This window comes from Scyliorhinus torazame, chromosome 30, assembly GCF_047496885.1.
Source record: "Scyliorhinus torazame isolate Kashiwa2021f chromosome 30, sScyTor2.1, whole genome shotgun sequence".
Taxonomy (NCBI): Eukaryota; Metazoa; Chordata; class Chondrichthyes; order Carcharhiniformes; family Scyliorhinidae; genus Scyliorhinus; species Scyliorhinus torazame.
The window spans coordinates 23,047,127-23,071,560 of NC_092736.1; the positions used below are offsets into that span (position 1 = coordinate 23,047,127).

Consider the following 24,434-nt stretch of genomic DNA (forward strand, 5'->3'; position numbering starts at 1 on the left):
GTACAGTTCTATGTTCTATGAAAACTATAGAATTCGTACAGTGTAGAAGGAGGCCATTCGGCCCATCAAGTCTGCACCAACCCTCTGAAAGAGCACCCTAGCTAGGCCCACTTCCCTGCCCCATCCCCGTAACCCAACCTAGGAGCAATTTAGTCTGGTCAATCCACCTAACCTGCAGATCTTTGGAGGAAACCAGAGCACCCGGAGGAAACCCACACAGGTACGGGGAGACCGTGCAAACTCCACACAGACAGTCAACCAAGACCGGAATTGAACCTGGGCCCCTGGCGCTGTGAGGCAGCAGTGCTAACCACCGTGCCACCCAATTCTAAAAAAGTTTGAGTGCAAAAATCATCAGGGTAAACCAATATTTTATGCTACCAAAAGTGAAAGTCACTACAATCACTTCAATACAAGCTAACCTTTTACAGCCCTTGACCTCATGTTAACTGTGCTCGTCAGGTGTTGCCCGTCTCGCCTTCAAATTTGCCATCATCAGTCCTCTCCTCAAAAAATAATTCCTCTCGACCCCACCCTCCTCACAAATTACAGCCCTACCTCGAACGAAGAATCACAGAACCCCCCAGTGCAGAAAGATGAATGTCACTACAATCGCTTCAATACATGCAAGTTAATGTGCAGGCGAATCAAACAACAACGTCACACACCTTCCAACAACAAACGCAATTCACTTCTACTCGAATGTTAAGACTTACCATTATCCATGGGTGTGAAAGAGCATCTTTTATCTTTAGCCTTTTCCTGAATAAAATGAAACAACGTTAGTGGACAAACCCAAAATTCTAGCCGTTTCTTAAATCAGGCTCCATAAAAAGTCAGTGAAATAAAATAAAACATTGCCTCGATATCAAGTGGCTTTACAGTACAGAAATGGACACAGACAGGATATTTCCAATATCCCATGGGAGGCGGTGGGAGAGAAGGGATATTTTTCGATCCTCCGGCTTGACTGCCATTTGGCTGTAACGGTTACATTTTGGAATAAAACTTCCTAACTGGTTTTATTTTTAAATATAAAAACAACTTCTGCATTTTGGATCACTTATAGACTATTTCCCACTTCCCCATACCTTCGAGAATATCTTCAACTGGGCTTGATCTCTGGGTGACCTTTTGGTACCATGTTCATAATCATTGAACAGGACAACTTCTCCATTAATAATATTTAAATCCTCAAATTATCCTACATTATCCACACAATTGCATGCTCTTTGAAGAGCAATAAAATATCAAAACGTTCTCAAATTTAAATTGTTAAGTGAATCTACTTTGAATTAGTGACACTGGCAGATGTTTGCATTTCGTAATCTGGCTTGTTGAAAGGAAAAGAATAAAAAGTCACGAGCGGTCACGAAGCTAATCTTTTGCTGTTCTGGTCCTCATGTTCAGTGTCCTCTTCAGGTGTTTCCCGTCTCTCCTTCAAATCTACCATCATCAGCCCTCTCCTCAAAATAAATTCCTCTCGATCCCACCTTCCTCGCAAACTACTGTCCTAGCTCGAACGAAGAATCATAGGATCCCTACAGGGCAGAAGGAGGCCATTTGGCACATCAAGTCTGCACTGGCCCTTCGAAAGACCACCCTACCTCGGCCCTATCCCCCTCCCTGCAACCCCAGCCTAAAGGGCAATTTAGCGTGGCCAATCCATCTAACCTGCACGTCACAGCGAGAAAGTGCAAACTCCACACAGACAGTCACCCGAGGCCGGAATCGAACCCAAGACCCCAGCGCTGTGAGGCAACAAGTCAAAATCCTTAAACAGGTTGTCATTTTCCATCTTTCCCTAACTCCATGTCGGAGTTCCTCCAATCAGATTTCCACCTCTGCCACAGGACCGAAATGGCTCTCATCAAAGTCGCAAATGACATCCTTAGTGACTGTGACAAAGGTCACTTCCCTCCTCGTCTGTCTGGACCTCAACACAGCCTGTGACGTGGTTGGCTACACCATTCCCCTCCTCGCAGTCTCTCCATCGTCATCCAGCTGGGTGGGACTGCCCTCACCTGGTTCCATTCTTACCCATCCAATCATAGCAACAGTATCACTGGCAATGGTTTCTCCCCCTGATCCTGCAACGTCACCTCTGTTATCACCAAAGGATCTATCCTTTGCCGCCTCCTGGTTCTCATCTAGATGCTGCCCCTCAGCAACATCTTCCGAAGCGACAGTGTTACTTATCACGTGTGAGCTGAAGATCCCCGGACCTATCTCACCACTGCCTCCCTCACCCTTTTTTAAATTCACGCTGTGGATGCGCGTGTTGCTGGCTAGTCCAGCATTTATTGCCCATCCCTAATAGCCCTTGAGAAGGTGGTGGTGAGTTGCCTTCCTGAACTGCGGCAATCCCTGTGGTGTAGGTACACCCACAGTGCTGTTAGGGAGGAAGTTCCAGGATTTTCATCCTGCAACAGTGAAGGAACGGTGATGTGTTTCCTAGTCAGGATAGTGGATGACGATGACGTTCCTTTGGGATTTTCCGTGCAACCCGTCGCTTGTTCCTCAGCGGCGGAGGAGGGCCACCATTGGTCAGCAGAGGGATCTTTAGGTCCCGCCGTTGTCAACGGAGTTTCTCGTTAAATATACCCCTCACTGTTGGAAAACCCATAGCAGGTGCGCCGTCGGTGGGACCAGAAGATCCCTCCGGTGTCAACAGCCGGAACATTCCGGCCCACATGTCTGCTGTCCTTCTAGATCACAGCAAGAAGTCTTACAACACCATGGTTAAAGTCCAACAGGTTTGTTTTGAATCATTAGCTTTCGGAGCACAGCTCCTTCCTCAGGTGAATGAAGAGATGGGCTCCAGACATATATACAGACAGAGTCAAAGATGCACTACGATACTTTGAATGCCAGTCTTTGCAGGTAATTAAGTCTTTGCAGGTCCAGACGTTTGTATTCAAAGCATTGTATTGCATCTTTGACTCGGTCTATATATATGTTTCTGGAACCCATCTCTTCATTCACCTGAGGAAGGAGCAGCGCTCCGAAAGCTAGTGATTCGAAACAAACCTGTTGGACTTTAACCTGGTGTTGTAAGACTTCTTACTGTGCTCACCGCAGTCCAACACCGGCATCTCCACATCATGTCCTTCTAGATGGTAGTATTGACGGGTTTGGAAGGTGCTCTGTGAGGAGGCTTGGTGAGTTCCTGCAGTGCACCTGGTAGATGTTATGGTGATAGGGCAGCAGAGCGGCACAGTGGTTAGCACTGCTGCCTCACAGCACCAGGGACCCGGGTTCAATTCCAGCCTCGGGTGACTGTTGGGGGGTTTTTGTCCATGTTTGTACCAAGGCTGTAATGAGGTCAGGAGCTGTGTGGTCCCGGCAGAACCCAAACTGAGCGGCAGTGAGCAGGTTACTGCTAAGCAAGTGCCATTTACTAGCATAGGGACAGGAGTAGGCCATTCAGCCCCTTGAACCTGTCCCGCCATTCAACGAGATTGTGGCTGATGTGTGACCTACTTCAATATACCTGCCATTGGCCCATATCCCTCAATACTTTTGCTCCACTAAAATCTTAAAATAGCACTGTTGTTGACCCCTTCCAACACTTTACTGATGACTGAGAGTAGACTGATTGGGTGGTAATTGGCCGGGTTGGATTTGTCCTGCTTTGTGTGGACAGGACATACCTTGGGCAATCTTCCATATTGCCGGGTCGATGCCAGAGGTGCAGCTGTTCTGCAACAGCTTGGCTAGGGGTACGGAACGTTCTGGAGCACAAGTCTTTAGTAATATTGCCGGAATATTGTTGAGGCCCATAGCCTTTGCAGTCTCCTGTGTTTTTAGCCATTTCTTGATTTCACACGGAGTGACTGCACCACTGTTGCTGAATTATCAGACTGTTCATCCGACAACCAAAAAGCAGAAATATCTTCCAATGAAATACTGGCAAGACTGAGGCCATTGTTTTTAGCTCCTCTCCAAACTACTTTCCCTGATCACCGACTCCATTCCTCTCTCTAGGAGGAGACGGAGATTATCCCAGTCCCCGTTTGCAAGCTTGGTGACACATTCGCCGAGATTAGCTTCCGATCTCATACTGTGCCATCACTAACGCCACCTATTTCCATCTCCATAACATCACCCAGCTTTGCTCCAGTCTCAGCTGAAACCCTCGTCTGTGCTTTCTTTAGCTCTAGACTCGACCAGCCCAACATTCTCCTGACTGAGTTCCCACATTCCACCCTCTGTAAACACAAGATCCTCAAGCCTTGCTTTTGATGTCCCAACCCGCAGCAAGTCCCGTTCACCTATCAGCCCCTGTGCTCGCTGACCTACACCGGCTCCCGGTGAAGCAACGTCTTGACTTTTAAATTCTCATCCTGATATTCAAACCCCACTTCTAGCATCACCACTCTCTATCCCCTCTAGCCCCATAAACCTCAGAGATCTGGGGCGCGATTCTCCACTCCCACGCTGGTTGGGAGAATCGCCTGGGCCGCCAAAATTTCCGGGGACGCCGGTCCGACGCCCTCCCGCGACTCTCCCAAGCGGCGGGAACGGCCAGGTCAAGTTTCGCGGGCCGCAGGCCGGAGAATCGCCGGAGACACACAAAATGGCGATTCTCCGGCACCCCCGCTATTCTGAGGCCCGGGCGGCCAGGCCAAAACGGCGGGTTACCCCCGGCGCCGTCCACACCTGGTCGCTGCAGTCGTGGGCGGTGCGTGAACGCTGGGGGGGGGGGGGTGGCGGCCTGCGGGGGGTCGAGGGGGGATCCTGCACCGGGGCGTACCTCAGATGTAGGGTGGCCCGCGATCGGTGCCCACCGATCGTCGGGCCGTCCTCTCTGAAGGAGGACCTCCTTCCTTCCGCGGCCCCGCAAGATCCGTCCGCCATCTTCTTGCAGGGTGGACTTAGAGAGGACGGCAACCATGCATGCCTTTTCTGGCAGTCCTCAAGATCAAACTCTTTGACCCAAGTTTTTGTCCATCAGTCCTAATTGCTCCTTATGTGACTCAGCATCACATTTTGTTGAACAAATGCTCTTGCAGTGCATCTTGGGACGCCCCTATGGATATGGAATCATAGAACATTTACGGCACAGAAAGAGTCCACTTGGCCCATCCTGTCTGCACTAGCCCAGACACGGGTCACCCAGCCTAATTCCGCTTTCCAGCATTGGGTGTATACCTCGGCAGGTTACAGCATTTTAAGTTGCAAATCCAGACACCTTTGTTGCTCTTTTTAGCCTTAGTTTATTACCTCTAATTCTGTCACCTTTGCTCACGAGTTGCCAGGTATCTTTCTGATACCGCCACGTGGTTCAAGTCCAAGTAGTGATTAATAATGCAACACACCGCTTAGTAAGAGTTAAATCAACGGTCATTTATTATATACAGCAATTAATACTTATACAATAATGCTACTTCTAGACTAATACCTACAACTAACAGGCCAATACTTAACTTTAGGAATGGCCCACCAGGTCAGGGAAACGAATGGTCTTTCGAATTGGTCCTGAGCCCGCGGGATTCAAAGGCTGATAAAGGTCGATGGTTAGGAGTGCCTTTCGGGTAGCGATCGCTGGAGTCAAACTTACAGTTTTCTTTATCGAAGGTTCTTGCGAAGGTTGCGAGCAGGAAGAGAAGGGTCGATCTGAACTTGGCCCCTATTCTTATAGTTCCCAGGGGCTTCCCGCCTCTCGGGGCGGACCTTGGCCCTGGTCCCAAGTGATTGGACTTGGTCCCAATCACTTGGTTCGATATGCTCCAATAATGGGGCGATTCCTTGCTTTGTGTTAGCCTCTCCTGGTGCCGAAAGGTCTGGGTCGGCTTTATGTTGCTAATTTGTAGCAATTGTTCCCGGGGATGGCGGATTACTATGCAGGTGGCTGGGTTGTTGTGATGTTGATGGCTGCAGATTTCGATCCGTCTGGCTTCCCCCAGAGGCGGATACACTGTTTTACCTGCAGCCGTCCGTTTGAGTCCTGTTGGCTGATTTTCCCATCAGCCTCTGCCGTTCGCCATTTTGGATCGGGGTTTGACCATTCTAAATCGGGGAGCGGCCATTTTACGTGGCTACACCTTGTAAATGAGCAAGATGGTGGGCGGGATTTCTGCCCCCCCTCCCCCACTATTTTCCACTGGCGGAGACAGCTCGCTATTGGTGGAATCCTCCAGTCCCGCCGAGGTCCACGGCATTTTGCATGGCTCGCCCGTCCCGCCACTGGGGAACCCGCCACGTTGGGCACGGGCTGCCTTCGGAGGGACTGGAAGATCCCATCGCTGGGAAGGGCCGGAAAATCCTGCCCGGTGCGCAATGCCCGTAGCGGCTCATTTGAGGAAATGATGGGCAGCGCCATCCGGAGACACAGGGGTCAAGCCATGACCCGGAAGGAGATCATGGCCACCCATTTACGGACACCCCTGACATGGGACTGTGGGGATGCGGAGCCAGGAAGTATTCTTTTTGTATGCTCAGGAATTTCGTGCCGAAGAATTTGAATTCCTGTAAATAATCGCGGTAGGCAAGAGCTGATTTATAAACGAGAATGGCATTTCTGCTAGTTTTCAAGCATTGGGGGGGGGGGGGGAAGAAATCATTTTACCTCAACCACATCACCAAAACAAACAACCTCAACAGTCGGCGTGGGAGCTTACTGTGCACAAACCGGGTGACATGTTTCCTAAATCGCAACAGTGACTCTACTTTGTTAAGTCCTTTGTTGGCTGCGAGAAAGGGTTCGGGACAATCGGAGGATGCAAGCTTTCCTGGAATTTTGGCCGACAGAGGAGCGCATGATTAAGTTGAAAAAAAAACACCCACCGGGAGGGATTCTCCAGTCTTACCCGTGGGGAGACCTGTTGCGAGCGGGAACGGAGAATTTGGCCTTCCAGCCAAAGCACTATCCGCTCCCAGCCGCGAGAGAGGACGGAACATTTCAGCCCCGATAATACTTTGCCAGCAATTTCTTACAGATCTAGTGCTCAAGCTGTTTTTATCCTCACAATATCCTATTTGCGCGGGGAGACAGAATAAATAAGGAAGCAGCGATACCGGGTCGTATCAGATAAAAGTGATCTTTCATTTTTGCGACAAATACAGGGTTGCCGCTTTTAAAGAGCTTAGGACGCTGGACAAAGTTTCGGCCTTGCTATTTTTGAATATGTTAACGGCGGAGGTAGACAGGTTCTTGGTAAGCAAAGGAGGGGTAAAAGGTTATTGCGGGGGTAGGAGGCGGGAATGTGAGGTTGAGGTTATTATTGAATCTGCTTCTACCACCCTTTCAGGTAGCACACTCATAGAATCCATAGAACCCCTGCAGTGCTAAAGGAGGCCATTTGGCCCTGCATTCGAGTCTGCACCGACCCTCTGATAGAGCACCCTACCATCCCCATAACCCCACCTAAGGGCAATTTTAGCATGGCCAATCCACCTAACCTGCGCATCTTCGGACTGTGGGAGGAAACCAGAGCACCCGGAGGAAACCCACGCAGACACGGGGAGTGTGTGTGTAAAACCCACACAGACGGTCACTCGAGGTCGAGACCGAACCTGGGTCTCTGGCGCAGTGAGGCAACAGAGCTAACCACTGTGCCACCAATCAGTTCATCACGTTGAACGGCAGAGCAGACTCGAAGAGGCCTACACTCCTGATCCTAATTCACATACTGGATGTGTATAACCTCAAGTCATCCTAACCTCATGGATTGATCAAGGAACATCTTCAGCTAAACAACTTCACACATCAGCACCAATTACAAAATAACCAAAGCTTTGTAACCGTAAGCTCACAGGCTGGGGTTTTCCAGTCCTGCCGAGGTCAACGTCGGTTTGTACGGCTCACCCGCCCTGCCGCCGGGGTTCCCACCACCAGGGTGGGGATGGGTCACCTTCGGCAGAACGAGAAAATCCCACCCATCATACCAACTGGTCCAAGTTTGACTCCTCACCTGGTGTCTTTCACCAGAAGCTTTTTAATGAAATCCTTCGCCAGTTCGCTGGTGTGGCTGAAGAATTCCTCATCAAAGTCATAATTCATAGCGGAGATGTTGGCAAGTGTTTCCTGTTTAGTATCTCCGAGGAAAGGGGACGCTCCACTTAACCTGTTCCCCAGGTGATAAATCAAACAGGTTAAAAACCGGAGAGTGCGCTTACCTAAAATGTCCACAAAATGTCAATAATTTCAAATAATCCTACTTACAGTATGTAGGTAATGACTCCAATGCTCCTGCAAAATAAAACATTAAAAAGCTAAAGTGCACAATATTTAATAAGCATAAAGAAAATTGCGATCACCCCTTTATTCTGTAGGAAATATATCTTCTAACATTTACAACAACTTGTATTTATGTGGCACCTTTAACATGATGAAGCAGCCCAAGGAGCATTATAAAGCAGAATATGGCCCCGGGTCACACAAAGAGACGTTAGTTCAGATTCGGAGGATATCCGGTATTGGAGGCAGTCCAGAGAAGGTTCACTGGGTTGATCCCGGGTATGGAGGGATTTTCTTATGAGGAGAAGTTGAGTAGGTTGGGCCTGTGCTCATTGGTGTTCAGACGAATGAGAGGCGACCTTATTGAGGCATCTAGGATTCTCAGGGGGCTTGACAGGGTCGATGCTGAGAGGTTGTTTCCCCTGGTGGGAAAGTCTAGGACCAGAGGGCATAATCTCAAAGTTAAGGGGTCGTCCATTTAAGTCAGATATGAGCAGGAATTTTTTCTCCCAGAAGGTAGTGAATCTGTGGAATTCGTTACCGCAGAGAGATGGGTCGTTAAGTATGTCCAAAGCGGAGGTACACAGAATTTTAATCAGTAAGGGAATCAAAAGTTATGGGGATAGGCAGCACGGTGGCGCAGTGGTTAGCATTGCTGCCTCACGGCGCCGAGGTCCCAGGTGTGATCTCGGCTCTGGGTCGCTGTCAGTGTGGTGTTTGCATCTTCTTCCCGTGTTTGCGTGGGTTTCGCCCCCACAACCCAAAGATGTACAGGGTAGGTGGATTGGCCACGATAAATTGCCCCTTAATTGGGGAAAAATGAATTGGGCACTTGAAAAAAAGTTATGGGGATGAGGCGGGAAAGTGAAGTCGAGGATTGTCATATCAGAGCAGTCATGAACTCATCGAATGGCGGGATAGATTCGATGGGCCCCGAATGGCCCACTTCAGTTCCTATACCTTATGGTCTTATGACCAAAAGCTTGGTCAAAGTGGTAAGTATAAAGGAGTGTCTTAAAGAAGGAAAGTGGGACAGAGGCTGAAAGGTGCTGGGAGGGAAATCGAGAGCAGAGGGCGTTGGCAAGTGCAAGCGCAGTCATCAATGGTCAAGTGTCTAAAACTGGGGGTATACACAGGCCTGAATTAGATGAGATAGCCTGGGCAGGGTTGTGGGGCTAGAGGAGATTACAAAGAATTGCCTATATAATGTTTTTCTAATTTCTTAAGCAAGAAGCTAAACAATCAATGCACACTATAGATAAAGATTCCAAATGTCTTGGTATTTGGAAAATTACATTATTATAGTTATACTTTGGATCGGCTTCACTTTCCGTTGTGTTAAAAAAACGGCACAAGTTTTTATTTAAAACAGTGTTTATGCTGAAACACATTAATTTGATGATTTGAGTCCATCGCCAATTTGATTCGCAGACCAGGGAAATTCTAATCTCCTCGGCAAACTCATTTATGCGTTGATTCTGAAATTAACAGCAATCTCACAGTGAAATTCATGATATTTCGGCTAATCAAACATCAAGTTTGCTTTATTACTGTAATATTAATTTTATAGAAATGTCAAAATTGGTGATTTCTTCGGAATAGTTTTGTGTTCTAGAAAGATTCGCTTTGCTGGTCTAAGTTGTTTAGTGTTAAGAATTGTGGACGGTTTCTGTTCACTTACCACATATCTGCAGGAAGTCCGAGAGGTTCATAATTCACGATCTCTGGAGCTGGAATATATATACAAACAATTTAAGATTGGAAACATGGGGAGAGATCTTCCAGTCCTGCCGACAGCGCCCTCGCCGTGGGTTTCCCTGCGGCAAGGGGTGGATTCAATGGAAAATCCCGTTATGATCCTGGCAAACATGCCCGGAGAATCTCACTCATGATATCTACTACATATTCCATCAAAAACATGGCAATTCTAGAAGTATGTTTTTTTATTCTTTAATGTGATGGGGGCATCGCTGGCAAGACCAGCAGGGGCGGCAGCACAGTGGTTAGCACAGTCGCTTCACAGCTCCAGGGTCCCAGTTTCGATTCCCGGCTTGGGTCACAGTCTGTGCGGAGCGGGGTCTGCACGTTCTCCCCATGTCTGCGTGGGTTTCCTCCGGGTGCTCCGGTTTCCTCCCACAAGTCCCGAAAGACGTGCTTGTTAGGTGATTTGGACATTCTGAATTCTCTCTCTGTGTGCCCGAACAGGCGCCGGAATGTGGCGACCCGGAGCTTTTCACAGTAGCTTTATTGCAGTGTTAATGCATGACTACTTGTGACAATAAAGATTATTATCATGTGTCGCCCACGCCCAATTGTCCCTGAACTGAGTGGTTCGCACGGCCGCTTCAGGGGGCAGTTAAGAGTCAGCCACGTTGCTGTGGGGCTGGAGTCACAGGTAGGCCAGACCGGGTAAGGACGGCAGATTTCCTTCCCTGATGGATATTCAGAATCGTCCCATTATGAACCAGATGGGTTTTCTTGATAATTGCTGATAGTTCCACGGTCACCGTTACTGAGGCTAGCTTTTTAATCCCAGGTTTTATGAATTGAATTTAAATTCCACCAGCTGCCGTGGTGGTGGGATTTGAACCCCGGTCCCCAGAACATTGCCTCTGGATTACTAGCCAAGTGACATTACCACTACGTCACTGTGTACAACCACAAGACCACGCTAATGCCAACGTCAGTGTTAATGTTAGAAGCTGGTGGGGTGAACATGTTGAGAAGGGGGAAGAACCATAAAAATAGGTGAGCAGTGTCAAAATTCCTGTTGACCACCGCGAACAGTGAACATTGGTTGAAAAATGTATGTGTGTATTTTTTTGGGGGGGGGGGGAAAGAGAGAGAGAGAGAGAGAGAGAGAGAGAGAGAGAGAGAGAGAGAGAGAGAGAGAACGCTTGCACGCAAAACGAAGACATGGCAGCAAATATGATGGAGAAGCCAGGAGAGAGAGAGATGATGTTCCTCCAGCAGCGACAGGATGGGAAGAAACAGAAACAGCTTTGGGAGTCGCTGGAATTGTTCTTGGAAAGCCTTCAAGTTCATGAAGGAAGGGAAGTATTAAAGGCGGATCATGCAAAGATTCCAAAGGCTAACTAATGGAAGCGGCACCAACAGAATGATCAGGAAGGAAGATACAGATTTGGAATAGCATTCCACATATCCAGCAAAAAGACTAGGCTCGTGTGGTTCCCCCTAGCAACACGTTTTATTGCCGAAGCCGGGGATCTACTGAACTTAGGCCGGGATTCTCCACTCCGAGCGAGAACAGAGAATTTGCTGCTCAGCCAAAACTCCATTTACTGCAGCGGAACAGAGAATCCCGCCGGAGTCAACGGACTGAGAATTCCCGCCTGAACTTCCCATTTTCATTTCTCTCACAATCTCGTCTTTCCTGGTTCCCATCGACTTTTCCTTCTATTTTATATACCTCATTCTCTCCCACCTATTCTTTCTTCCTTTCCCCACACTCTACCCTTTCCCGAACCGTTTTCCCCACAGACTTCGGGCTGGATTCTCCGCCGGCCAGATGCTCCGTTTTGCCGGCAGCCGGGGGGGGGGGGGGGGGGGGGGGGGGGGGGGGTTCCCCGACGGCGTGGGGCGGCCCCACAATGGGAAACCCCATTGACCAGCCGGCGAAACGGAGAATCCCGACGGCGTGCCACATCAGAAATCTGGTGCGGCGGAATGGAGAAACTCGTCCTTTTGCCTCTCATTCCGAGTGGTGTCAGCATCCTAAGCAAGGTAACAAAAACATTAGTACCTAAGAATTAGGAGCCCTCAGGCCTGCTCCACCAGTCAAGAGATCATCGCTGACCTGACAGTGGCTTTAACTCTACTTTCCTGTCTGCCTTCACCCCTGCCCCCCATATGCCTCGAATCACTTGTCAATCAAAATCCTGTCTAACCCAGCCTTGAATATATTTAATGACCCAGTCTGAAGGGACTTCCAAAGGCTAACACCGCACGGAGAAGAAATTCCTCTATTCTCTCCTTCTTGAACGGGGCTCCCTTATTTTGAAACTGTGCCTCCTAACTCGATGTTCCCCCACGAGAGACTGTTTCATTTGCACAGGCCTGCGGTGGAAAAGTTTACACCTTGTAAAACCTTGTTTACACCTTGTTGTAGCAGCCCAACTTCCAGTTTCATAGATTTCATAGAATTTACAGTGCAGAAGGAGGCCATTCGGCCCATCGAGTCTGCACCGGCTCTTGGAAAGAGCACCCTATCCAAACCCACATTTCCACCCTATCCCCATAACCCAGTAACCCCACCCAACACTAAGGGCAATTTTGGACACTCAGGGCAGGAGCCATGCCTGAACAGCAGTCACGCCGTTCACGGAACATGGTGACTCGTCCTTGCTAAAGCTGTTTGTGTCTAGTGCCAGTCACGATGCTTAGTTGGGTCCGAACAGGACTTCAGCTCTCTACCTCACCAACCTCATCCTGGTCTTGTCCCAAGCCTCTCGCATAGTGTCGGGTGCTCGGGAGTATCGGATGCTCGGGAAAATACTCAACAAAGCGCTCTGAGACCCGCACGCAGCTCCCAAGATGCCGGTTACCTTCGACATTACGCAAACCAGACCGGAAATCAAAATATTATTACACCCAAATGTCAATATTATAGATACAGAAGGTGATGGATACAAGAGTGTGGACACAGATCGGACAGTGCTACACTGATTACCTGTTATAAGACCCATCAATAGTACTTGAATCTCAGTTGGAAGTGTAAAGATGTGCAGGTTAGGTGGACTGGCCCTGCTCAATTGCCCCTTAGTGTCCAGGGATGTGCATCTTAGGATACAGGGGATAGGGCTGTGGGAGTGGGTCTAGGTAGGGAGCTCTTTCAGAGGGTCGGTGCAGACTCGATGGGCCGAATGGCCTCTTTCTGCATTGTAGGGATTCTATAACGGTGATTAATAGGAGCTGGGGTTAATTAGGGGCTGGTTTAGCACACTGGGCTAAATCGCTGGCTTTGAAAGCAGGCCAAGGCAGGCCAGCAGCACGGTTCAATTCCCGTACCAGCCTCCCCGAACAGGCGCCGGAATGTGGCGACTAGGGGCTTTACACAGTAACTTCATTTGAAGCCTACTTGTGACAATAAGCGATTTTCATTTCATTTCATTGGACTCTATCTGACCATGCCTAATTTCATCCAATTATCAAGAACAATAAGATATTTTCTAACATTCTGCAGAATTTAACAGCACATTATTCAACATTTTCTTCCACATACAAAGCATTTTTTCCTATACTACACCCAATCTAGAAAGTAAATAACAGATGTTGCAGTTTTAAAATACCTACCAACAAATTCAGGGGTTCCAAATATGTTTTTAAACTCAACTCCATCTTCAATGGTGTGAGCGAGGCCGAAGTCTATCAGCTTGATGTGTGGCACAGGTATCTTATCGAGAAGCATAATGTTTTCTGGCTAGAAGCATATTTCACAAGAAGAATATTTATAGCAGCAAGGACGAAATGATACTGAGCCTATCGTTTTCAGAGTACCTGCAGTTTAACCATTCAACTAGGAGGTAAGGAAAGATTTGGGGTGGGATTCTCCGCCCACCCGCCAGGGCGGAGAATCCACGGTAGGAGGCGCGAATCCCACCCCGCGCCGGCTGCCGTATTCTCCGGCGCTGTTTTTCGGGCGGGGGCCGTCCCGCCAGCGTGAATCACTCACCGGAGGGACCTGGCAGGTGAGTATGCGTGGGCGGTCCTTGGGGATCTGACCCCTGGGGGACTCCCACGGTGGACTGGCCCGCGATCGGGGCCCACCGATCTGTGGGCGGGTTGTTCCGTGGGGGGCACTTCTTTCTTCCGCGCCGGGCCCCTGCAGGGCTCCGCCATATTGCCCGGGGGCCGGCGCGGAGAAGAGAACTCCCCCGCACACGAATACGCCGGCCGGTCCGCGCATGCGCGGAATCAAGCCGGCCGTTCTGCGCATGCGCGAACTCGGCTGGAGCGGCGTCAACCCCTCAGGCGTCCACCTAGCCCCCTAGAAAGGTGAGAATTCCTCACCTTGGGGGGCCGTTGACGCCGGAGTCGTTGGTGCCGGTTTTCCTGGGGCTGTTTAGCACAGGGCTAAATCGCTGGCTTTGAAAGCAGACCGAGGCAGGCCAGCAGCACGGTTCGATTCCCGTACCAGCCTCCCCGAACAGGCGCCGGAATGTGGTGACTAGGGGCTTTTCACAGTAACTTCATTTGAAGCCTACTTGTGACAATAAGCGATTTTCATTTCATTTTTCATTTCATTTCATTTCATTTCCTGCTGGCGTGGGGGACTTAGTCCTCAGAAGGGAGGATCCCGGCCTTGGAATCCCACCCCAGTGATAATAAAACACACAAGACAGCAGAGCATCATGGCACATTATGCCCATTAATACCATTCCTAATGCACTATGTAATTGTGCCGGTCTCAGGAAAGTTTAATAATATGTAATACACTGCTGTTATGTGTCGGTGGTGGAGGAAGGGAGTATTTGTGGATGAGGTGCCAAATCAAGTGGGCTGCTCAGTCCTGCATGGTGTTCAGCTTTGAGTGTTGTTGGAGCTGTGCTCATCCAGGCAAGTGGCGAGGATTCCATCACACTCATGACTTGTGTCTTGTAGATGGTGGACAGGCTTTGGGGAGTCAGGAGGTGAATTACTCACCGCAGGAGTCCAAGTGTCTGACCTGTCCAGTTCAGTTTCTGGTCAATTGTAATTCTATTTATTTATTAGTAACGGTAGGATGTTGATAATGCACAACCTCAACTCTCAAGGAAGTGCGCCTCAAAGACACCCTGAAGGCGTACCTCAAAAACTGCAACATAGACGTCAATGCCCGGGACACCCTTGCTCAGAAGAGACCTACTTAGAGTAACCTCTTGATTGAAGGGACACAATTCTTCGAGAACATCCGATGGCAAGGAGGAGGTCCGGAAAAGGTCCAAAACAATGGAATACCAGCGATCTAGAGTCCCAGGACCAATCGCACTCCCCAGACACACCTGTCAAGTGTGCAGTCGAAGATGCAGCTCCATGCAAGGACACAGAGCTTCTGAGGTGGACAATCATACTCGTTGGTGAGCGATTGCTGAAGAAGACGATGACCACAGGACCCCCAATACAACTTCAAAAATGAAATCCGTTGGTTTTATCACCATTAGCATATTTGAGCATAGACCAAAGTTGTTACTTAAGTACCATGGTCTAGACAGCGGGAGTTAACAAAATGGTGCTACACCCTGAAAATACTAAAAGTAGTTAAATTATATTCCCTGAAAGTTTAAAGATGGACAAATAGGAACTCTACCTTGAGATCAAAGTGTGCAATGTTCTTGGAATGGAGGTAGTTCACACCATTGAGGATTTGTTTAATAAATGCCGTCGCTTCTTCTTCACTCAGAGACTCTTTGTGAGCTAGGAAGTCAAAGAGCTCTCCCCCAGACACCCTGAAAAAAAGATCAATTTGTTTTAATAAAAGGTGCATCAATCCAACCAAGATGTCCATTGACGATGACGGTAAAGTTCAGCACTGAATTGTACGACCACTTAGGCGCACTTGACAACATCATCGGCAATGATGGAAACCCGTCATATTTTGTAAGTCCAACCAACCCCCAGCTGTGGCGCTGATTTCCTCTTTTAAAGGGCGGGATCCGCCAGTCTTATCCGTGACAGAGCCCATTGCGAGCGAGAATTTAAAATTCCAGCCGAAACTCCATCCACTTTCAGCGGCACTGTGAAATTCCAGCCGCAAAAGAGGGAGGAAGGGGTTTGGCCAACATCTCCACTCAAGGTAGGGTAACAGTTCTATAAAAAGGGACAGATCTCCAATGAGCTGAATCCTGCACCTTTGTATGTTGAGTGGCGGGGGTATTATTCCATAAATACGGAACATTTACGAGCAGAGACCATGGGGGTATTATTCCATAAATACGGAACATTTACGAGCAGAGACCATGGGCATTATTTAATGCAGGAGACAGGGGCCTTGCCCTCCAGTTGGGGAACTGGCGGGAGCCTTATGCCAACTCCTTTGGCTACTGATATTAAGTGCCTCCTATGTGGCCAGTCTTCTGAAGTCAAGGGTCGAATTCTCCAGCCATCAGGATTCTCCCGCATTTCCCGGAAGCGTGAGGTGACTTCAATGGGAAATCCCATTGAGAAGAGGCACGGAAATTGAATCCCGCTGCCAGCGAATGGTGCGCCACCGAGAAACATGCGGCTGGGAGACCGGAGAATCCTGCCCAGGCTGGGGAAAATCTTAAACCCCCTCATCCCACAAGAGCCAAGAGCTCCAGCCAGTCAGAGGCCAGCAGCTCTACAGAATCGTGAACACAGTCCAGTCCATCTCACGAACCCGCCTTCCATCCATTGACCCGTTAAAAAAATAAATTTAGAGCATCCTATTCTTTTTGGTCCAATTAAGGGGCAATTTAACGTGGCCGATCCACCTAGCCTGCACATCTTTGTGTTGTGGGGGTGTGACCCACGCAGACATGGGGAGAATGTGCAAACTCCACACGGACAGTGACCCGGGGCTGGGATCGAACCCTGGTCCTCAGCGCCGTAGGCAGCAGTTAACCACTGCCCCACCATGCTGCCCTTTTCCATTGACTCGGTCTGTACCTCCCGCTGCCTTGGGAAAGTGGGCAGCATAACCCAATAATCCTCCCACTTGGCTTATTCTCTCTTCCAATTTCTTCCATCGGGCAGGAGATACAAAAGTCGGAGACCATCCACTAATAGCTTCTTCTCCGCTGTTACCAGACTCCTGAATGACCCTCTTATGGACTGAACTGATCTCTCCACACATCTCCTCTACTGTGTGGCACTGCACTCCGTATGCTTCACCCGATGTCTGGGTCTATGTATTTACATTGTGTATCTATCGTATGTCATGTTTTTCATGTATGGAATGATCTGTCTGGATTGTACACCGAACAATACTTTTCACTGTACCTCGGTACACGTGACAATACATCAATAAATCAAATCCAAACCCACCTCTAAAATGTGCCCTTCAGGGGGGCATTAAATTGCACCCTACCTGGGAGGTCCAACGCATTCTCTACTCATTCCAAAAGATTGGATAAATACCATCCTGTCAGATCCCTTGTGTTTAAGTTAAAACTAATGAGCTGATTTCGCAAGTGGCATAATAGCTGAACACAGCAGGAAACTGACGAGCACAAACCAATAAAAACGGAATCAATCTACTAGAAGGTCTTTTCACTCGGGTTCCTCCACAGCAATAATGCGCAAGGCTTTTAACTCTCCTCCCCCCCCCCCCCCCCAATCACTGTGTCACATTGTGAGAAAGTAAATTTCCACATCACTCTGCTGAAGGACATTCCAAACACAATGAGGTCCTCGCTATTAGTCCCGATACAAAGGTCGCGTAATTCAAAGAGAGTCATGAATAAATCATGTTCAGAGTCACAACAGAACAGGCTTCCTTTCCTGGGCAAACATTCAGTTCACACCCCATCTACCTGTTCCCACTGGCCACATGCGGTTTGTTCAGTATCGGCGGCACGGTAGCACAGTGGCTAGCACTGTTGCTTCACAGCACCAGGGACCCGGGATCGATTCCCGGCTTCGGGTCACTGTCTGTGCGGAGGCTGCACGTTCTCCCAGTGTCTGCGTGGGTTTCCTCCGGGTGCTCCGGTTTCCTCCCACAAGTCCCGAAAGACGTGCTTGTTAGGTGAATTGGACATTCGGAATTCTCCCTCTGTGTACCCGAACAGGCGCCGGAGTGTGGCGACTAGGGGCTTTTCACAATAACTTCATTGCAGTGTTAATGTGAGCCGACTAGTGACAATAAATATTATTATTATTATGAAGGGCAAAAGTCCAACGGTCTGGATAACTCGCAGAAAAATAAGCAAAACGCTGATTATGCTGGAAATACTCCGCAGGTCTGGCAGTATCTGAAGAGGGAGAAGCAAGAGGTGATTTTTCAGGTTCATCTATTCTTTCAGGGGATGTGGGCTTCACTGGCTAGGCCTGCATTTGTTGCCCATCCCTAATTGCCTTTGTACAGAGCAGCTTGTTCGGCCATTTGAGAGGGGCAGTGAAGAGTCAACCACGTTGCTGTGGGGCCTGGAGTCACGTGTAGGCCAGACCGGCTGAGGAAGGCAGATTTCCTTCCCTAAAGGGGCATCGGATGGGTTTTAATGGCAATCGACATTTTTGTGGCTTCCAATTCCAGATTTTATTATTTAGTCTGCGCCCTACCATCAGGACCGTTAACAATCTACACTCTTATTAAAAAAAATACTGACTCACCTCGTGAAGTCAAAACGCGACACGAACATGTTGAAAGGAGAGGTCAAAACCTGACGGCTTGAATGCCATTTGAACAGTGGGGATTGAACTGCAAAAGAGCATCCAGAAGGTGGGCTTGGTTTTCTCTGCCGTCATCGTGACGTTCTTCGCACAAAGAAAGAAAAAACACTTCGAGGAGAAACTTAGTTCCTTTGGTTGTTGTTGACGGGTTACCAAGAGGTGATGCTGCCGTTCGTCTTTATGAGGATGAGGAATCATTCCTTGTTGACTGACTAGTCAGAAGGAGGATGCACTATTCAGTGTCGAGGGATACAAGGGCATTTAGTCCAATTCATTCTCCGGCGTGAAATAGTTCTCAAGACGATGAGCAGTTTTAAACGAGCTGCTTTGCAAACACAACGCAGCACCATGTATTGTCATTGCTCTCGGTGACGACATGTGCTCTGACCCTTTGGCAGCTGTGTTTAATGTCACCAGTGACTTCTGTTTATCCACCATGGGGGGCACAGGGCCTCAATCAATACTCCCGATAGAAAACAGAAATTGCCTTCAGAGTCGCAGACACGCAATTCCTTTCTCCACCTTTCTATTCTTGTTCTTTCTTACGTTTTTTTCAGAATACTCGTTTGAACATCAATGCAGTCAAAGACAAACCCTTTAGTGTCATGTGGGGGGGGGGTTCCAGGGCGTCCTCATGGCCGTCCTTCTTGGCGGCCCGTTATTGGCCGATGGCGGGATCTTCTATTCCGGTCGCTGCCAATCGGATTTCCCATTGAATCCACCACTACCCTGACCCCCTCCACCGCCGGCGGGCACACAAAAGAGGCCCTTCAGCCCATCGTGTTTGAACTGGCCATCAAGCACCTATCCATTCAAATCCCATTTTCCAGCACTTGGTCCTTGGCCTTGTGCGCGACGGCGTTTCAAGCGCTCATCTCAACGCTTCTTAAATGTTGTGAGGGTTCCCGCCTCTACCACCCTTTCAGGCCGTGAGTTCCAGATTCCAGAGGGTGAAAAAGTTTTTTCTCAAATCCCTTCTAAATCTCCTGCCCCTTACCTTAAATGTATGCCCCCTGGTAATTTACCTCTCTAAGGGGAAATGTTTCTTCCTGTCCAGGACCCCCACAATTTTGTACATCTCGATCAGATCCCCCTCAGCCCTCTCTGCTCGGAGGACATCCCCATCCTAACCAGCCTCTCTTCAGAGCTGAAACGCTCCAGACCAAGTGACATCCTGGTGAATCACCTCTGCACCCTCTCCAGCGCAATCAACTACTGCCTATAGTGTAGCGACCAGAGCTGTACACAGTACTCAAACTGTGGCCTAACGAGCATTTTATACAGCTCCATCATAACCTCCCTTCTCCTATATTCTGTGCCTAGTTTAACAAAGGAAAGTATCCCATATGCCTTTTTTTTTAATAAATATATTTTATTAAAGTTTTTCAATCACAATTTTTTCCCCCGTACAAATCAAAAAAGAGAAATTTAAAGTACAAGTAACATGATACTACAATCTAACATTGAGTAACTAACTAACATGGTAAACTAACCAAATAACATAAAATGAAACTCCCCCCCCCCCTCCCAGAACCCGAACATCTTACCCCCCCCTCCCTCCTTCCGCCCCCCCCCCCCCTCCCCCCTGGGTTGCTGCTGCTGGTCATCTATCTTCCTTCTAACGTTCCGCTAGGTAGTCGAGGAACGGTTGCCACCGCCTGGTGAACCCTTGAGCCGATCCTCTCAGCGCAAACTTAATCTGCTCCAGTTTTATGAACCCCGCCATATCGTTTATCCAGGCCTCCAGTCCGGGGGGTTTCGCTTCCTTCCACATAAGTAAAATCCTACGCCGGGCTACTAGGGACGCAAAGGCCACGACATCGGCCTCTTTCGCCTCCTGCACTCCCGGCTCATCCGCAACTCCAAATAAAGCTAACCCCCAGCCTGGTTTGCCCCGGACCTTCACCACCTTCGAGATCACTCCAGTCACTCCCCTCCAATACCCCTCCAGTGCCGGGCACGACCAAAACATGTGTGTGTGGTTTGCCGGGCTTCCGACGCACCTCCCACACTTGTCCTCCACTCCGAAGAACCTGCTCAACCTTGCTCCCGTTATGTGTGCTCTATGCAGCACCTTAAATTGGATCAGGCTAAGCCTGGCACACGAGGAAGAGGAATTTACCCTGCTTAGGGCATCAGCCCACAAACCCTCCTCAATCTCCTCCCCGAGCTCTTCTTCCCATTTTCCTTTCAGTTCGCCCACCAGCTCCTCCCCCTCCTCTCTCATCTCCCGGTATATCTCTGACACCTTGCTCTCCCCGACCCACCCCCCCGAAAGCACTCTATCCTGGATCCCCTGTGTCGGGAGCAGCGGACATTCCCTCACCTGTTGTCTTGTGAACGCCCTCACCTGCATATACCTAAAGAAATTTCCCCGGGGCAGCTTATACTTTTCCTCCAACGCTCCCAAGCTCGCAAACGTCCCGTCTATAAATAAGTCTCCCACTCTCCTGATTCCCAACTGGTGCCAGCTCTGGAATCCTCCATCCAGCCTCCCTGGGCAAACCTATGGTTGTTCCTAATTGGGGACCCCACCAAGTCTCCCAACACACCTCTCTGTCGCCTCCATTGCCCCCAGATACTTAATGTTGCCGCCACCACTGGGTTCGTGGTAAATATTTTTGGTGAGAGCGGTAGTGGCGCCGTCACCAGCGCTTCTAGACTCGTCCCTTTACAGGACTTCATCTCTAGTCTTTTCCACGCCGCTCCCTCTCCCTCTATCATCCATTTACGAATCATCGCCACATTGGCGGCCCAGTAGTAGTCGCCCAAATTCGGCAACGCCAGTCCCCCTCTGTCTCTACTACGTTGTAAGAACCCCCTCCTTACCCTCGGGACCTTCCCTGCCCACACGAAGCTCGTGATGCTCCTGTCTATTTTTTTAAAAAAGGCCTTAGTGATCAGCATAGGGAGACACTGGAACACAAATAGGAACCTCGGGAGGACCATCATCTTAATTGCCCGCACTCTGCCCGCCAGTGACAGCGGCTGCATGTCTCACCTTTTGAAATCCTCTTCCATTTGTTGCACCAGTCGTGTCAGATTAAGTCTGTGTAAGGTTCCCCAGCTCCTGGCTCCCATATGCCTTCTTGACCACCTTATCGATACGTCCTGCCTTCAAGGACATGTGGACATGCACCCCAAGGTCCCTCTAGTCCTCTGTACCTCCGAGCGTCCTACCATTGTGTATTCCCTCGCCTCATTGGTCTTCCCAAAATGCCTCACCTCACGCTTTTCAAGATTGCTATGGCTCTGGAGTCACATGTCGGCCAGACCGGGTAAGGGCGGCAGATTCTTCCCTAAAGGACATTAGTGAACCAGATAAGTTTTTACAATTGTTGATAGTTTCATGGCAACATTTGGAGACCTCACCCACACACTTGCCAACAAACCCGCCTTGGGGATGGCATTGAATTATGCCCAAAGTGATTACGCTCTTTGGTCACGAAGTTACATCAGAGATTTATTTTATATTTGTTTATTTAAGAGTTCAAAGAGCTTTATACAAAGGATACTCACAAGTAGCCCCCAGCCCTGTGACCCAGGCAAAGAACCAAGGAGTTGGTCACTTATAAATCCTCCTGCAATCTTCAAAATCAACCTTCCCAATGAGTCACCGAACACAACAGCAGCTGATCTGGCAGCTATGAGCCCCTAAAGTCCCCAGCTCCAATATCAGTGAGACCCCAGGGTCCACAGTGCCAACTCTCGCTCAGCAATTGTTTTCCAGCACTTCATCAACTTTCACGATCCTGGCAAAGGCTTCGACAACTCTGCCGCCCCAGTAAGGCCGGTGGCCGTCTACTGGGAGAGCATCCTGGTACTCTAGCGATTAAACTTGCTAGTTGCAATCAGTGGTCCCTTGCATCCAATGGAGATATAATTGTTGTTAGCACTACAATTGTGTAATTGACGCAAAGAATCCTTACAGTGCAGGAGGAGGCCATTCAGCCCATCGAGTCTGCAGCCACCCTCCGAAAGAGCACCCTACCCAGGCCCACTCCCTGCTCTATCCCCGTAACAGTGATCATGGCCAATCCACCTTACCTGCACATTTCAGTTTGAGCCTTCTGCGCCGGCCCTTGTAGGGGTCCGCATTGGCTGCGCGGAGGAGAGATCCCCTGCGCATGCGCCAAAACACGCTGGCGGTTCCGCGCACGCGAGGGATCACGCCGGCCCTTTGGCGCATGCGCAGACTCGCGTAGTCCCTTCGCTGCCAGCTGGCGCGCCGCCAATCCCTCCGGCGTCCACCTAGCCCCCGGAAGTGCGGAGAATTCCGCATTTTCGGGGGCTGTTGACGCCGGAGTGGTTCAGGCCGGTTTCCCCACAGGCGTGGGGACTTAGTCCCTAGAAGGGAGAATCCTGCCCCAGGTGTTCATCTTTATGGGTGCTTGTGTACACAAATCACAGAAAGTTTGCATGCAAAGGTGCAGTAAACAATGAGGAAGGCAAATGGTACGTTAGCCTTTATTTCAAGCAGATTGGGAGTATTAAAGCAAGGAAGCATTGCCGGGATTATATCGAGCTTCAATGCAACTACACCTGGAGCACAGTGTATTATTTTGGTCTCTGAACCAAAAAGGAAGACAAGCCTTCTTAACAAGGAGGAATGGAGTGAGAAGTATTTTGAGACATTCAGAAGGATGAGAGGCTATCTCGTGGAAATGTATAAAATTATTGGAAGATTTGACAGGGTAGATGTTGAGTGGCTCTTCCCCCTCCCTGGAGAGCAAGAGACATAGGGATCACAGATTCAGGATAAGGCTCAGTCGCTTATGGATAAGATAAGGAGATACAGGTGTGTGAATCTTCGGAATTCTTTGATGCTCAACAAATACTTATATCAATGGATTAAAAGGAAATCAAGGGTTGTTGGGGGTTAGGGAGCAAGAATCAAGTTGATACTAAAGATCATTAAAGAGCAGGTTCGAGGGGCCATCCTGCTCCTGTTACTTATGTTTTGAAGTGACTATAAAGACAGGGGACATCAGAGTTCCCGCTCATTCGAGTAGCAGCTAGCTGTGGTGGTATGTATTAGGGGTAATACGGTACACCATGTGCCGACAGGCTATTGGTGGAGGGATGCCAGGTCCTGATAGGATCTGCCACCTACTGGACTCCACCCAGAAATGCCGGTATAAGAACCCAGCTTTGCCCTCCATTTCCCTCAGCAGCTGCATTCTGTAACCACGCTGCTGGGGATAAAGTTCTGCTTAAGCTTAATAAAGCCTTCAATTGACATTACCTCAACCTGCCTCGCGTCATATTGACGGTACTACACTAGCTAGGAGCACAGAGCTCACAGCCTGCAACACAGACATTCACCATGTGCTGTGTGCATCGACTGGTTAGGACAAGGCAAAGGTCTTTAGTTAAAGCTAGTATCGTATTTACCCACAGTTCAAGTATGTTTAAATAGTTAACCTTTTAATAAAATAGTGTTGCACTACTTCAAGTGTTGGTGACCTGTAGGTGATCCAGAACACCCAAAACATCAGGTTGTAACGACACTGACAACACCTAAACCAATTAAATCATTAGTGGCTTCCATGAGATTTCGATTGGGTAATTGCTGTCAGTACAGTGGTACCTTCCATACCCACGCACAACACAATGGAACGTCCAAGAAATCCACTGTGACCAGAATGTAAACCACTTACAAAACATCCCAGCGAAAGGTCATTGCAACAACTTACTTCTGGTCTGTCCCTCACTTTAGAGGATGATTAGGATTAGGAATGCAATGCCATTTAGTGGCAGCAATGCTATTTTTCTCGGTGGTCCAGTTTTAAATTCGGAGTTCCTCTCCAATACAAGGTATTTGGCAAGACTCATAGGCAGAAAGAGTAAAGATACTTCAGAAGAAATGGATTGATCAAACTGGACAATAATGAACAAGCTCTTT

At 49.0% G+C, this 24,434-nt stretch overlaps 1 protein-coding gene across 3 annotated transcripts in view; it reads right to left on the reverse strand.

Moving 5' to 3' along the window:
• The window catches only part of dapk2b (death-associated protein kinase 2b), a 171,514-nt gene that overhangs the window by 21,918 nt on the left and 125,162 nt on the right, over nucleotides 1-24,434 (reverse strand). For all 3 annotated transcript variants that reach the window (XM_072492960.1, XM_072492958.1, XM_072492957.1), the window contains 6 exons: nucleotides 15,489-15,627; nucleotides 13,496-13,622; nucleotides 9,864-9,912; nucleotides 8,168-8,194; nucleotides 7,917-8,069; nucleotides 717-762 (listed from right to left, as the gene is read on the reverse strand). In XM_072492960.1, the coding sequence (XP_072349061.1) occupies nucleotides 717-762; nucleotides 7,917-8,069; nucleotides 8,168-8,194; nucleotides 9,864-9,912; nucleotides 13,496-13,622; nucleotides 15,489-15,627 (541 nt within the window). The remainder of the gene's footprint in view (nucleotides 1-716; nucleotides 763-7,916; nucleotides 8,070-8,167; nucleotides 8,195-9,863; nucleotides 9,913-13,495; nucleotides 13,623-15,488; nucleotides 15,628-24,434) is intronic.